The sequence below is a fragment of the Acinonyx jubatus genome, chromosome B4 (assembly GCF_027475565.1).
Source record: "Acinonyx jubatus isolate Ajub_Pintada_27869175 chromosome B4, VMU_Ajub_asm_v1.0, whole genome shotgun sequence".
Taxonomy (NCBI): domain Eukaryota; kingdom Metazoa; phylum Chordata; class Mammalia; order Carnivora; family Felidae; genus Acinonyx; species Acinonyx jubatus.
The window spans coordinates 36,679,797-36,696,680 of NC_069387.1; the positions used below are offsets into that span (position 1 = coordinate 36,679,797).

General features: G+C 37.4%; 1 protein-coding gene across 2 annotated transcripts in view; it reads left to right on the top strand.

Annotated features, from left to right (window-relative positions):
- Positions 1-16,884, top strand: part of KDM5A (lysine demethylase 5A) — a 97,585-nt gene that overhangs the window by 3,787 nt on the left and 76,914 nt on the right. For both annotated transcript variants that reach the window (XM_015061466.3, XM_053225671.1), the window contains exons 3-5: positions 507-629; positions 11,360-11,530; positions 13,502-13,636. In XM_015061466.3, the coding sequence (XP_014916952.2) occupies positions 507-629; positions 11,360-11,530; positions 13,502-13,636 (429 nt within the window). The remainder of the gene's footprint in view (positions 1-506; positions 630-11,359; positions 11,531-13,501; positions 13,637-16,884) is intronic.

Below are 16,884 nucleotides of genomic sequence, written 5' to 3' on the forward strand. Positions count from 1 at the left end.
AGAATTCTTAGCTGAGGTTTAATATGTCATAGTAAGGTGGTTTTTTTCCCTTGATGTTTCTGAAACATTTATTTTCCCAGATTTTAATACTTTTTTTCCCTTTAAGTTTCTTGTAATTAGATACTTGATGAAGGATCTTAATATCAGTGGGGTAGAAAGTTAGTGTACCTGAGGTATATATAGTTTATACAGATGAAATGATAGAATGCTTAGAATAATCCGATTTACTACATTTTCTGCTTAGCTTAGTTAAGCCAACTCTTAGAAAGAAATTTCTTTGGTTGATAAAATATGAGAGCATTTCTCATAATTAGAGTGACTTTTTTGCCTTAGTGAATAAAGTTTATTAGTAGTATTTTCTCTCTTTATTATTGTCTTATTTTACAGGGTTGGACTAAGTGATACGAATTTCTTTAGAGAGATGAGTACCTCTGTTAAGTAAAGCTCATTTATTTTCAACCATAACTTAATTCCTATTTCTGGTTTCTGTTTTTTAATAATCTTAGGCAATGACCAGAGTGAGACTGGACTTCTTGGATCAGTTAGCAAAATTTTGGGAGCTCCAAGGATCTACCTTGAAGATTCCAGTGGTGGAGAGAAAAATCCTGGATCTGTATGCTTTGAGCAAGGTGAGGCTTGTACTTGGTTTAGAAATTGGAGCAGAGCCTAGTGAATCTGTGAAATTAGAAATTTCCAATAAACTTTATGGAAAACATTGTTTCTTATGTGGGATTTGTTTGACAATGAAATGCAAGCATGAATAAATGTAAATGACAGATTCTGAAGTTACCTTTAAAATTATTTCATAATTTGTTATGAGATTTAACATATTTAATGATTCATACTAGTAGACTCTGATAAACATTATACAAAAGAAATGATGCCAATCTATTAATAGTATCTTGTGTTGAGGGTACGATGTCTTATGTTGAGCTGGCCATTTTTATTCTACTTCTGAATTGAAAATTTGTTAAAGAGATTCACTTGCTCACCATTCTTGAGTGTGGTACATATCAGTTGTATTAATACCTATAAGTAGTGTTAACTGAAGCCAGCATTATCCAGAATGAATAAGAGCTTGAAAACTTAAGAGTGAAGAGTTTAGACTGATTTTTACCTAAACTTATGTTAATTTTGTAACATTATATTTCCTAATGTGAAAAGAACTAACTGACCTGCAAGAGCGTTTGAATTACCTTGAAAACCTGTTTTGTTAATATAATAAAATGTATGATTGTTCTGACTTGTGAGTAAAGACAGCTTGATTATCTGAGGAATTTTGCAAAACATCTATTTTTGAGTGGTCTTTCATGTCTTTGATGTACTGTGTTGAAATAAAAAGTTACTCAAGTTACAGAGTTAATTTTGGAGATTTCACTATCAAGGAAAAATGAGACAAACATACTTAAATTATTTTTTGTGGGCATCTGGGTGGCTCAGTCAGTTAAGTGTCTGACTCTTGATTTCAGCTCAGGTCACGATCTCAAGGTTCATGAGATGCAGCCCTGGGTCAGGCTCTGCACTGACAGCAGCATGGAGCCTGCTTGGGATTCTTTCTCTCTGTGTTCTTCCCCTGCTTATGCTCACTCTTTTCTCTCACAATAAATAAACATCAAAAAAAAAAAAAACATTTTTTGTAACACATTTTTTTTAAGGCAACAAATTTATGATTTTTTGAGAGAGAGAGAGAGAGAGAGAGAGAGAGAGAGCCCATGCACACACTTGAGGGAGGGGCGGAGGGAGACGGAGAAGGGGAGAGTGAGAGAAAGAGAATCTTAAGTGGGTTCCACTCTTATTGCAGAGCCTGACACAGGTCTTGATCCCAGGACCTCAGGATCACTACCTGAGCCTAAATCAGGAGTTGGACATTCAACCAACTGAGCCACCCAGGCACCCCGTAATGCATTTTAAATTTAGTGTCAGGTTAGAATGCTCTAAAAATTCTGGGATGTGTAGTCTTATGCTAAAATATGGTTATAGGCTTCTTTCATCTGATAAAGTTTAGTACTGATATCAATAATTGAACACCATCCTGAGAATTATCTAGTATAGTTGTATGAAAATTGATGATACCAAAGAGCAAAGTATATGTGAATATGAGGGATGAGTTTGTGTCTTGTAGGGAACCATTAGGATAAAAATTTAGTTTTAAGGGTGCGCCTGGGTGGCTCAGTCAGTTAAGCATCTGACTTCGGCTCAGGTCATGATCTCATGGTTTGTGAGTTCAAGCCCCGTGTCAGGCTCTGTGCTGACAGCTCGGAGCCTGGAACTTGCTTTGGATTCTGTGTCTTCCTTTCTCTCTACCTCTCCTGCTCCTGCTCTGTCTCTCTCACTCTCTCTCGAAAATAAATAAACAAAAGTCTTTATTTAAAAATTTTAAGAATTTTTTTCTTTTTTACATTTTTATTCAGTGAAAGCTTAATTATTAAGTTTTGCTATGTGATGCTGTTTAAAGCTCTGAATATGTTTGGTTCAATTTAGATAGTTTATTTTTTTTTAATTTTTTTTTTTAACGTTTATTTATTTTTGAGACAGAGAGAGACAGAGCATGAACAGGGGAGGGGCAGAGAGAGAGGGAGACACAGAATCTGAAACAGGCTCCAGGCTCTGAGCTGTCAGCACAGAGCCCGACGCGGGGCTCGAACTCACGGACCGTGAGATCATGACCTGAGCTGAAGTCGGACGCTTAACCGACCAAGCCACCCAGGCGCCCCTTTAGATAGTTTAAAGAAATTTTCAAAAATTAATCATTAATAACAATAGGGTTGTGATAATTTTTGGCTAAAACTCCATGTACCTTGGTTTTATGGAATTTGCTAGAATAAGTATTTTATATAAGCAGATAATCTATCAAATTGAAGTTGTTCCTGTTTCAGTAATTTTCCAATTAAAAGGTAAATACCTAAAATAAATAAACATTAAAAAAAAAAGAGTAGATTAAAAAAAACACTTGGAGGATACTTGGGTGTCTCAGTTGGTTAAGTGTCTGACTCTTGATTTCAGCTCAGGTCATGATCTCATGGTTCATGGGTTTGAGCTCTGCATTGGGCTCCCATGCTGACAGCAAGGAGCCTCCTTGGGATTCTCGCTGTCTCTCTCTGTCTCTCTCTCTCTCTCTTTCTCCTGTCTCCTTCCTTTCCTTTCTCCCTCTCTCTTTCTCCCTCTCCCCCCGCCCCCCCCCCCGCCTGCTTGCGCATGCAAGTGTGCTCTTGCTCAAATAAGAAAAAAAATTAACATTACTCTGATGGTAAATTAGATTGCATTCTTGGTTTTACTGAATTGTAGCATTTCAAAAGTAAAAAGGGGCTTTAGAGGTAACCTGAATACCTAGTTGTTCACAGTTCTGTATTGTATTTGTCATCTTGCCAGTTTAACTCCATCTTGAGAAACCCATTCTTTTTGTGCAAAGAGAAAAACTACTAGTAAAATATATCTCATTTAAATACTTAAGAGAGTATGTTGAAAATATATTGTGATGAAAGGTTAAGTTTGATTGTCCTGGTGTTTATTGGAGTCTCGTCTTTTAAGTACCCATGGACATCTGTTTCCCCTAATCTTTGGGAGTGCTTATAAACCTAAGATGTAAAACTAAGAGGTAGATCTAAGTTTTGATTTGTAGTTGTTTTGTTTGCACGGTATAATACTTTGTTTCCGGTATAATACTTTGTTTCCTAAATGTCACCTAAATGGTGAGCTTGCTGCTTCTCACTACATGAACTTTCTTTCTTTACGTTGGGGGAAACTTAGAGGGCAATGCACAAATCTTAAATGGACAGTTGGATCAATCTTTTTTTCTTTTTTTTTGGATCAATCTTTATATATGTATACACTCATGTAACCACCACCCAGATCAGGATGTAGAACATTTACAGGCTCTAGCAGTCTCCTTCGTCTCCCTTGTGGTTAGTACTTCTCCTCAGAGGTAATCACTATTCTGACCTCTGTCATTGGGTGAATATTTCATTACCATGACGTTTTACTTTGTAGCGAGGAGCTCAGGGTGAAAACTACAGAAAATATGTGAGAGTTTATATATATGAGAGTTCTGATACGTTTAGGTTGTTGGGTATGCCCTTTACTTAAAAAGAGAAAAGATTATAATTGGCTGACAGCTGGTGAGCATCTCTGGAATTTGTGTTATTACAGACATGATTTTGAAACACTTTAATTCTCACTACTTTATAATGGGAAGCAAATTTTCGGTCTCAGTCATTAAATTGTCAATTTGATGGTTTCCTGTATTGATTAAATCATTTGTCTTCCTGGCTATTTTTTATTATAAAAAGTATTGCTTGGAATGTCTATAATTTAAAGGAGTTTGACATTAACAATTACTGTTTATAATCAGTGCAGCAAGGAACATTCATTCTAGCCCTTAAAATTTTTTGTCAATGTAATACTTTTTAAAATATAAGGCTTAAAATGAAAACCAACATTCTTCCTTCTCCACCTCTCCACTCCCATTCCCACTCCTCAGAGCTAATCATGTTCAATTCTTTTAGCCATTTATTTTTATATTTATTTTTTTAACGTTTATTCATTTTTGAGAGACAGACAGTGTTGAGTGGGGAGGGGCAAAGAAAGAGGGAGACACAGAATCCGAAGCAAGATCCAGGCTCTGAGCTGTCAGCACAGAGCCCGATGTGGGGCTTGAACTCACAGACCACGAGATTATGATCTGAGCTGAAGTCGAACGCTTAACTGACTGAGCGACCCCTAGCCATTTCTGATTTTGATTTTTGTATTTCTTTTTTTTTTTTTTAACGTTTATTTATTTTTGAGACAGAGAGAGAGAGAGAGAGAGAGAGAGAGCATGAATGGGGGAGGGGCAGAGAGAGAGGGAGACACAGAATCCGAAACAGGCTCCAGGCTCTGAGCTGTCAGCACAGAGCCCGACACGGGGCTCAAACTCACGGACCGTGAGATCGTGACCTGGGCTGAAGTCGGACGCTTAACGGACTGAGCCACCCAGGCGCCCCTGATTTTTGTATTTCAAGTAGTATACTCATGCTAGTTCATTTTTCAGTTTTAAATATTATACACTGTATTTCTACCATTAAAGATGGAGAAAGGGTGTAGGAAACCTAAATCCTTACATAATTCCCCTCTTCCATTCTAGTGTAGTTAGATCAGTTTTTTATTAATCAAACATTTTTACTCTAACTGTAAATACAAATATTATTTGTACCTGAGCCTTATAGTGTGCCATGATTGTTTCCTTATACCAATTTTTATTTTCCTTGGGGTTAATAATCCTCCTTGTTTTCATTTTGTAATATTTCTTTGTAACCATCAAAAATTTGTTTTCAGATTTTCCAGCAGCAGTTTAAATCTCTCTGTATGCTTCACCTGTCAGGTAATCTATCAGTTTCACTTTGTTCTTGGAGCCAGTCCTCTGGAGTTCTATTTTCTGCTTCAATCCAGACTGCTTGTTTTTTAAGGTTAGCTGTCAGCTTGGAACTTCCTTTCACTGTTATCATTCTGGGAATTCCCTTTGCCTCTCTCCTTGTTTCAAATCTTCCTATTACTTGGTTCACTCCTATTTTGATGAAGCATTTCTTCTGTTAGTTTCATGAACAAGAAGGTAAATGGAATGTAAATTTTTTGCCTGTCTAAAAATGGTCTACTCTTACGCTTTAGTAGTAGTTTGGTGGGGTTTAAAAGTCTAGATTGTAAATTGTTTTCCTTTAACGTTTTGAAACTTTATTCCATGATCTTTCAGCTTCCAGTGTTGCTTTTGAGAAGAATGATGCTGTATTAGTTCTTGTTCCTTCCTATGTGGCTTTCTTTTTCTTGAAGACATAGAACGTAATCTTTATTCCCAGTGCCTTGAGATTTCACAGTGGTATATGCATTAGTATGTGTTTATCTTCATTATATACATACGTGTTTGTTTCCTTTAAAGTTTTGCTTTTAATCACCTTTTTAAACACTTAACAGATGGACATCCATTCCTTGATTTTTGGTCTTTGTTCATCTATCATTCTTAACAGTGAAAGTCCAGAACCTTTCACACTAATTGTAAAGTCCCGCTAAACATTCAATAATGAACAAAGCTGTTTACATTTACCTTTTATTTTTGTCTAAGTCTTTATTAAGTTTATTGTAAGCAGGATCATCATAAGGGAATTTGTGAATCATTCCAGTCAATGATTCTAAGACTTTCATCCTTTTGCTGTCTTTCTCAGTGGCATAACTGTGGAGGAGACATTGCCAAGCAAAAGCAACACTTTGGTAGCACTCCATCTCAGAGATGATTTTTAACTCCATGTAATGTGCCATATTGTCTTCCTTCATTTATACCTACACTATTGCCTTCTTCATAGCTTTTGTGAAACCCTCCTCCAGGAAACCTCTTCTGAAGAGAGAATGTCCACTTCCTCATTTAATACCTGTTTTTTTAATTTTAGTTTTTTTAAGTTTATTTACTTTGAGGGAGAGAAAGTGTGCGCCAGTGTTGGGGGGCGCGGCGTGGTGGGGGGGAGAGTCGTAAGCAGGCCCTGCACTGTCAGTGTGGAGCTCCCTCCCCTCAGGGCTTGAACCCACAGACAGTGAGATCATGACCTGAGCCGAAATCAAGAGTCCGACACTCAACTAACTGAGCCACCCAGGTGCCCCTCCTCATTTAATATTTTTCATTGCGCTTGATAACTTCTAATCTGAACTCGTGTCTTTGAGTTTTTGTAACTTTTCTTGTGTTTTTTGTATTTGATAATTTCTTCCACTTTTCTCTCTTTTTGAACTTTTATTAGTTGGATGTGAGACTAATAACCTGATGCTGGATTATTAGACTATTAGACTGATCCTATACTTGGCTTACATATTTCTCTTAGGGTAGAGTCCCTTCTTTTCAAACTCTCTGAAAGTAAATCTCTAGTTTTCTGCTAGGGTTAGAGAGCAATAGTTGCCCGGCTGTGCTGACTGGGGGAGGTCTAATTGCTTTTATACAGGTTTTCAGCCAGTCCTGTTCTCTGTTTTACTGCCATCTCTGATTTTAAAGGTACTGCTGCTTCCATTTCTTAAGCCTTTCCAGGTTCTGTATTGGAAAGCTTCTCCTTGACTCTCTTCTGTTGAAGGTACTTGGTTGGTTTTTGGTTCTGCCTGCTAGGTTTTCACTTCTACATCTGCTTTTTTCTTGGTCCTTTGCCTTTTTGTTCCTTTACTGTCTTTTTAATGGATGCTTGAGAGAGAGCTTTTAAGTAGAACACTACTACTTCATGTCTGTTAAAATTCTCTTGCTAACCAGACTTAGTTTTACACTGGACTGAAATTTTGGCCTTGATTAACATGACTCTGGTTAAATTTTGATTAAGGGCTTGTCTCCACTTTGTTCAGTTTAAGTGCATGGCATCTTTTGTAGGGCATGGCTCATAAGTGATATTTTTCTAGTGATAGTGGTGTGATATATTTCATGGCAAAATGTTTGGAGTAAATGGTTTATATTTTGAAATTATACATGATAATTCTTGAATCTGTCAGCTGAAGAAAACCAAGTGTAAAGTTTTGTGTGTTTTGATAGTATCGGGCCTTGTTAGATTGTTAGAGTGTTGTATGCATGATGCCAAAGTCATAGTTTTGATTTCTTTGTGAGATAGTTTCATCTTATTTCTTGGCTATACTCTGACTGTGCTGGCTGTTATTTTCACAGCTGCATGCTGGTAATCATCTTAAAACTGGGTGGGAAAGCATGACTGGATCCATGAAGATATATCATTACTAATGGAAATTGAGCTTGAAATGCTTTGAATATAGAGTATTGTGTAATGTAATGGTGATAATTGTATAATAAAGATTACTAAGAGAGCTGCTGTTTCCTTTCTAACTTCTCCCCACTTGCTTCAGCCACAGTGGCTTCCTTATTGCTCCTCAAACACTTGAGGCATGATTCTAACATGGGGCCCTTCCTCTTACTATTCCCTGTGTATCTGTTTGGGTAACTGCCTCACCTTGAAGGAGTCTTTCCTCACATTTCACCTTTATAATGAAGTTTTTTGTGACTGTTTAATACTTCAGTTAACCTTCACTCTGCTACATGTGAGGCCTTTTAACTGGTTTTTAAAATTTCTTCCACAGGATTTATTACTTTCAAATTTACATATTATGTGTATTGCCTGTTTTTCACCCTAAAATGTAAGCACCACGAAGGTAAAGATCTTTGTTTTATTCACAGATGTGTCTCAAGCACCTAGAACAGTAGCTGACAGTATAGAAGCACTGGAAAATATGAATGAAAGGCATTCTACTTCATCTGCTTACTTCCAGACAGCCTTCTAAAACACCTTCATTGTGTCTTCCTCTACACTACAAAATTGGAAAAATAAACTTTCTTCTCTTTATAATTTTCCCCTGGTTAGCCTCAGAGGGGGCTTCTCTGAGGGTGTGATAAAAACAGCTAAAGAATTAGAGATGTGTTCAGCTCTTGTGCATGTGAGCTTATGTGTTTCCTACCAAGCTTTCACATACTTCTGTAGAGGGAAATTTTGCTTTGGTATAAGTTCATCTTTGTCTATAATAGCGTTGTAGAGCACAAGCGCTGAAAACATTTGCTTATTTATAGCACGCATACTTCCTGCCCACACACGTAGATATTATAATACTGCTCACATTGATACAGTGCTTATTTTGTCCTGGTTTTTCATGTTTTATTTAGTTTGTCTTCACAACTGCCTCATAATAAAGTGTGGGTGCTGTTAAATTGTTAATATTTTAATAATAGTGAATACTCCAAGACACATTATATAAGTTGCCCAAGGTCATACAATTATTAAGTAGTAGAGCTGGGATTTGAACTTTGGAAATCTGGCTCCAGAGTCCATGTTCTTAGCCTTTTACAAAAAGTTGTGGGAAAATCTGTGTAACATAAAAGTTACCATTTTTTAAATGTACAGTGGCATTAAGTACATTCACAATATACAACCATCACTGTTCTTCGTTTCCAGAACTTCCACTCTTCCTTCAGACCTCTATTCTACTTCCCCTCTCTATAAATTTGCTTATTCTAGGTGTTTCATATAAGTGGAATCATAAAATATTCATTTTTTTGTGTTTGGCTTATTTTACTTAGCATAATGTTTTCAGGGTTCATCATGTCACGTGTATTAATTTTACTCCTTTTTAAGGCTGAATAATATTCCATTGTATGTATATCACATTTGGTTTATTCATCTCCTGATGGACCTTTGGATTGTTTCTACCTTTTGACTATTGTGAATAATGTTGCTGTGAACATTGGTTTGCAGGTATCTGTTTAAATCCCTGTTTTCAGTTCTTTTGGGTGCAATTGTTGGATCATATGGTAATTCTATGTTTAACTTGTTTCTTAACTTTTTTTTTTTTTTTTTTTTTTTTAAAGTAAGCTCTGTGGTCAATGTGGGGCTCAAACTCATGGCCCTGAGATCAAGAGTCTCCTGCTCCACCGACTGAGCCAGCCAGGCACCCCTCTCTTAACTTTTTTTTTGATACAGAGAAATACAGTAGTATATACTCAAAGAGGAAAATTTTTTTTTTGAGTTAAATGATTATGTCACAGTCCTTTTTATTCTGTTGTTAGTCAACTGAAGACTGTGAGACATACAGTATCAACTTCTGGAAGACAGGGAACCTTGATACATGTGTATTCTATATAGTGTCTTTTTGAAAAAATGTTTATTCATTTTTGAGAGAGAGAGTGTGAAGAGGGGAGGGGCACAGAGAGAGGTTGGACAACGGTCTGAAGTGGGCTCTGTGCTGACAGCAGCGAGCCTGATGTGGGGCTCCAACTCACGAGCCACAAGATCATGACCTGAGCTGAAGTTGGATGCTCAACTGACTGAGCCACCCCAGTGCCCCTATTTGGTGCCTCATTTGATGGGAGCATTCAGCCACATTGGCCAGTTTATCTCATCTTTTCCTACATTAATACATTCTATGGTATGTTCGTTAGTAAGTCTGCTACTGTAATCTGATTTTTCTCCATCATTCCTTCATAAACTTCCATGTAAAACTTCTCCTTTTGAAAAAGTATAGCCTTTTCCAAAATATCCTCTGAATCCATTGTTTGCTTGACATTTTTCTTTTGTTTCCTCTTTCTTTCTTTCCTCTCTTTTGGGGTAGGAGGGACAGAAGGAGAGGGAGAATCCCAAACAGGCTCCATGTCCCACGTGGGGCTTGATCTCATGACTTTGAGATCATGACCTGAGCCAAAATCAAGAGTTGGATGCTCAACTGACTAAGCCATTCAGGTGCCCCTGTTTGCGTGACGTTTTTGTTAAATTCTGTAAGGTATTTAGTACATTTTCTAATTCACGATTTATGTTCATTTTGTGTCCTATATAACTTAATTTATAACTTAATTTATCCTTTTTTTCCTTAACATTTATTTATTTTTGAGAGACACAGAGTATGAGCAGGGGAGAGGCAGAGTGAGAGGGAGACACAGAATCTGAAGCAGGCTCCAGGCTCCAAGCTGTCAACACAGAGCCCGACGCGGGGCTCAAACTCACAGACCGCAAGATCATGACCTGAGCCAAAGTCAGATGCTCAACTGTCTGAGCCACCCAGGCGCCCCTAACATAATTTATTCTTTTTTTTTTTTTTTTTTAATATTTATTTACTTTTGAGAGACAGAGAGAGAGCATAAGAGGCAGAGGGGAAGAGAGAGAAGGAGACACAGAATCCGAAGCAGGCTGTCAGCACAGAGCCTGATGTGGGGCTTGAACTCACGGAGTGCGAGATCATGACCTGAGCCAAAGTCAGTGGCCTAACTGACTGAACCACCCAGGCGCCCCTTAATTTATTCTTTATAAAAATTTTGTTTTTAGAGAGGAGAGAGAGAGGGAGAGACAGAGCGCAAGCAGGGGAGGGTCAGAGAGAGAGAGACACACACAACCGAATCAGGCTCCAAGCTCTGAACTGTCAGCACAGATTCTGAGGTGGGGCTCGAACCCATGAACCGTGAGATCATGACGTGAGCTGAAGTCAGACACTTAACCAACTGAGCCACCCAGGCGCCCTTTAACTTAACATTTATTCTTACGTTCATTTTTGGTCTGTTTTTAATTCATATTTTATATTGAGTTCCTTATGGATATTGAGTACATAAACCTGTTTAGTTTTCTCAAGGTATGTAACGTACAAAGTGTAAATCATTAAATGTTTTTGAGTGCCTAGTTCATGGAAAATAGACACAACATTAAAACTTCAAAAAATCATTGTCTTTATTTCATACTTTAAGTGTTGACAAGTTACAATTTTATGGGTATTTGTGGAAAGGAAATTAGAAATGTAAGCTCAGAATAATTTTTGTATTTAGCAGACAGATATAGAGTCAGAATACATGAATCTGTGTTTTTTTCTTAAATAATGTTTACTTCGTTTTCAGATTGTTGCCAGCAAAGGAGGTTTTGAAATGGTCACCAAGGAGAAGAAATGGTCTAAAGTGGGTAGTCGCTTGGGATATCTGCCAGGAAAAGGAACTGGGTCTCTTTTGAAGTCACACTATGAAAGAATTCTCTACCCATATGAGCTTTTCCAATCTGGTGTCAGCCTTATGGTGAGATGCATCATTTTTTTTTTTTTTAGGAGTGGATAAATCCAGTGGGCCAAATTTGAATGTTAGACTGTGTTCACCATAACAAGTTAGCAGTTTACTAAGTATAGGAAGTTAAATTTCTCCTGGTACCAAAATTTGGGATAGCAAGGTGTAGTTTAAAAATTGTGGCTGTTTTTGGTGGTTTACAAGATAAAGGCTAATGGGAATGAAGGCTATTTTCTTATTTATTTAAAATAAATCCTCATGACTTAAGCTTTTTGAAAAATTTCTCTTGGTTTCATGTATTTTTTTTTAACAGCTTTATCAAGGTATAATTTGCATACCATAGAATTCAGTCATTGTAGATACTGAATAAATTTAATAAATTACATATTTATGCAGTAATCACCACAATTCAGTTTTAGAATATTTCCATCAGCCCAGAAAGTTCCTTTGTGTTTAATTGTAGTTGGTTCCTATTCCTACCCTCAAACCCAGATAACAGCTGATCTGCTTTCTGGCTCTGTAGTTTTTTGCCTTTGTAGAAATTTCATAAAGATGGAATCATACAATATAATTTTGTGTCTGGCTTCTTTCACTTAGCCTAATGTTGAAGGTTCATCTATGTTTTAGCCTGTATTAGTACTTCATTCTTTTTTATGGCTGACAATATTCCATTGTATGGATATACCATATTTGTTTATCCATCTACCAGTTGGTGGACAGTTAGATTGTTTCCAGTTTATGGCTATTATGAATAAATGCTATGAATATTCCATGTATAAGTCTTTGTGTGGACATATGTTTTCATTTCTCTTGGGTAGATACCTAGGAGTGGAATTGCTGGGTTATATGGTAAGTTTATGTTTAACTTTTTAAGAAACTGCCAAACTGTTTTTCAAAGTGGCTGAACCATTTTACATTCCCACCAGTAATGTAGAGGCCTCCAGTTTCTTCGTCTTTGCCAACACTTGATATTGTCAGTTTTTTTGCTTATAGCCATTCTAGTGGGTGTGTAGTGGTATCTCATTGTGGTTTTAATTTTCATTTCCTTAATGATCAATGGTGTGCATCTTTTCATGTGCATATTAGCATTTGCATATCTTCCTTGATGAAGTGTCTGTTCCGATCTTTTTTTTATTGGGTTGTTTGTCATCTTACACTTCTTTTAAGAGTTTGCTATATAATCTGGATACAAGTCATTTATCAGATACATGATTTTACAAATATATTCTGCTAGTCTGTGGTTTGCCTTTTCATTTTTATAATGGTGTCTGTTTGAAGAGTAGTTTATTGATTTCCCTCCTCCCTGCTTCTATGGATTGTGCTTTTATTGTCCTAAGAAATCTTCCTAACCCAAGGCCCCAAAACTACTTTTTGTTTTCATCTAGAAGTTTTATAGTTTTAACTTCTATATTTAGGTATGAGATCCATTTTCAGGGTGTGTGTGTGTGTGTGTGTGTGTGTGTGTGTGTGTGTGTAGTATGAGGTAAAAGTGTAAGTTCGTTTGTGGGGGGTTGTTAGGAATATCCAGTTGTACCAGTATCATTTTAAATTTTCCCATTTATCTTGACACCTTTGTTGAAAATCAGTTGACTATAAATGTAGGTTTATTTCTGGTCTCCATTTTGTTCTTTGATCCATATATTTACCCTGATACTAATACTGTGCTGTCTTGAGTACTATAGCTTTATAGTAAGTTTTGATATCCAGTAGTATAAGTCTTCCAACTTGGTTCTACTTTTTTCAGAATTTCCAAACAATTTGCATTTCCACATAAATTTTAGGACTGACTTCTCAATTTCTACAACAAAAGCCTGCTAGGATTTTGATAGGGATTGTCTTGAATCTGTAGATCGATTGGTGGGTAGAACTATCACCTGCTTTCATGTAATTTTGAGGATTTATTGGAAATTTATTATTTTTCTCCTGATTCTCAAATCTGACTTCTTATCAATGAATCTGCTCTCTTTGTGTGCTCTGATTCTTTAGGGTGTACAAATGCCTAATTTAGATCTAAAGGAAAAAGTAGAGCCTGAGGTTCTTGGCACTGATGTCCAAACTTCCCCAGAGCCAGGCACAAGAGTGAACATTCTGCCGAAAAGAACAAGACGTGTCAAGTCTCAGGTATCAGCTTCCATGGATCATTTTTAACATGCGTTTTAAGTGCATTGACTGCAGAACAGTTATGTGGTTATTGGAGGCAGTCACACACTGTTGTTCTTTAGAACTTGAAGAGACCTATTTTTCATTTACTTTTACAATAAAAAGGGAAGAAATGATAAAATTCAGTTTGATTTGATTTAGCAAGCTTTTTGTTAATTTTGAACAGTTTTTGAGAGGGATGACAAATCAGAGGGTGACTGGGTATTGTAGGGCCAGCGTTATAGACATGCTGATGATCTGTAGTATATTATATTTTCATGGTTAGAAGTGAGAGGAGTAGGAGAGGATGGTTTTATTTTTCACTCATTCCTTTAAAAGCTAGAGTATGAGCTTGTGTCTGAACCATTCCATTGTAACTTCTAGAGTGTTCCTGTAGCCTAAAATATTTTTTTTCAGAAAAAAAAATGCCTTAATTTCCTTTTTGTGTTTCCTTGTCCTCCTTTTCCCACTCCCATTTGTGGCCCTCAAAGTTACATTTTTTAAAGTTGCTGGTAAAGACAGGTCTGTAGGTTGACAGTGAGATGCCCTTATAACTCTTAGATATGTTTCATTTAACCTGTGGTTGGATCAGAAGAGCAGCTTAACTTGATCCTAATCATTGATTTTAATATATCTAAAGAAACATTGTGTTATAAGAATGGAAATGGTTCCCACTGAAAGTAGGAATGGAGGGGGGGGGTGGCTGGGTGGGCTGGGTTGCTCAGTAGGCTAAGCATCTGACTCTTGAATTTCCACTCATGTCATGATCTCACAGTTTGTGGAATCAAGCAGCAGATTCTCTTTCTCCTCTCTCTGCTCCTACCCTGCTCATGCGCACTCTCTCTCTCAGTCAATAAATCAACACTAAAAAAACAAAAGAAAGTGGGAATCAGAGAAGGGACTTGATCTATTCATTATTAATAAGACTTATTGGATCTAGGGTTGTGAGGAGTTCTGTTAGTAGAAAGGAAGGTAGTGATATTTCATCTTGCTTTTCTAGAGCTCAGGGGATATCTGTCTTTCATGCCATGGCAGCTTTCTTTGCTCTGAATTCATGTTCTTTATTTTATATTATTTTATTTATTAAAATTTTTTTTAATGTTTATTATTTTTTTTAAATTTTTTTTTTTAAGGTTAATTTATTTTTGAGACAGAGACAGAGCATGAACGGGGGAGGGTCAGAGAGAGAGGGAGACACAGAATGTGAAACAGGCTCCAGGCTCTGAGCAGTCAGCACAGAGCCCGACGCGGGGCTCGAACTCACGGACCGTGAGATCGTGACCTGAGCCGAAGTCGGATGCTTAACCGACTGAGCCACCTAGGCGCCCCTTTAATGTTTATTATTGAGAGACAGAGAAAGACAGAGGATGAACATGGGAGAGGCAGAGAGATGAGGAGACAGAGAATCGGAAGCAGGCTCCAGGCTCTGAGCTGTCAGCACAGAGCCTGACGTGGGGCTCGAGCTCACAAACTGCGAGATCATGACCTGAGCTGAAGTCAGACACTTAACTGAAGTCAGACACCCAGGCGCCCCTCTTTTTTTTTTTTTTTTTATGTTTATTTATTTTTGAGAGAGAGAGAGAGAGAACGAGTTGGGGAGGGATAGAGAGAGAGGGAGACCCAGAATCTGAACCAGGCTCTAGGCTCCGAGCTGTCAGCACAGAGCCCAATGGCCCAATGTGGGGCTTGAACTCATGAACTGTGAGATCATGACCCAAGCCAAAATTGGACACTTAACTGACTGAGGCACCCAGGCGCCCCTGAATTTATTTATGCTCCTTAAATAATCTCCTTAATAATAATTTAGCTTCTTAAGTACTTTGATAACAGAAAGTAAGTGTCTTGAATGAGGAGTGTGAATTTAATAGAAATTCAATGGAAAGTGAATTATAAGTTATAACATATTCATTAATTAGTGAGTTATCAATATATAATATAAATCAGTAATTCATAATTTAGTTATATATTATAATTACATAGTATTTATAACTTACATTTATCATAGTAGGAATTCTTTCTTTAAAAATTTTTATTTAATGTTTATTTATTTTGAGACAGAACAAGTAGGGGAGGAGCAGAGAGCAGGGAGGGAGAATCCCAAGCAGGCTTTGCACTGTCAGGGCAGAGCCTGACACAGGACTCAGATTGTATGATCATGAACTGAGCTGAAATCAAGAGTTGGATGCTTAACTGCCTGAGTCACCCAGGCGCCCATTTCAGTAGAAATTCCTAATTATAAACCATTATAAATTGGTAAACTCTGGCTTAGATTTTTATTACTGTGGTTGATCTCAGAAGTTCTGATCATCTTTGGATATATAGTGATGATTCTATTTTAAGACAAACAGTTGAAGACTAGTCTCTGACATGATGATTCACTTTTGAAGAGTTGCCCCAAGTGGCCCTGTGCATCTAATCATTGGCCAGCTTGTGATGAAATTTTTTGATGTTCCTTCTGAAACCAGAAAAAGTCCTGCTGCTGGTTGCCTGTACATATTATAAGAAAAGGACAACATAGAATGTTTTACCTATTGTAATAATTGTCACTGTAGTCAGATTGGTTGATATCAGGTAGAAAGTAGAACTATTTTAGAATTTTTTTTCTCCAAAGATCTATTCATTCATTCCCTCATTCATTTTATTCATTCATTCATTCGTTCATTCATTCATTCGTTCGTTCGTGTGTGTGTGTGTGTGTGTGTATGTGTATGTATTTATTTAATCTCTACACCCACTGTGGGGCTTGAACTCAACAACCGAGATCAAGAATCACATTCTCTTCTGACTGAGCCAGCCAGGTGTCCTTAGGATTTTCAGTTAAGAATTTCTTGGGGTGCCTTTGTGGCTAAGTTGGTTAAGTGTCCGACTTTGGCTCAGGTCATGATCTCACAGCTTGTGAGTTCGAGCTCTGTGTCAGGCTCTGTGCTGACAGCTCAGAGCCTGGAGCCTGCTTCAGATTCTGTGTCTCCCTTTCTGCCCCACCCCACTCACACTCTGTCTCTGTCTCTCTTAAAAATAAACAAACATTAAAAAAATTTTTTCTATAACTCTTGGGCGCCTGGGTGGCTCAGTCAGTTAAGCATCTAACTCTTGATTTTGGCTCAGGATCTCACACTTGGTGAGATATGAGCTGAGAGTGCAGAGCCTGCATGGGATTCTCTTTCTGTCCCTCCCTGTCTTGGGTGGTATGTGTGCTCCCTCTCTCTTTTTTTTTTTTTTTTCCTTAAAAT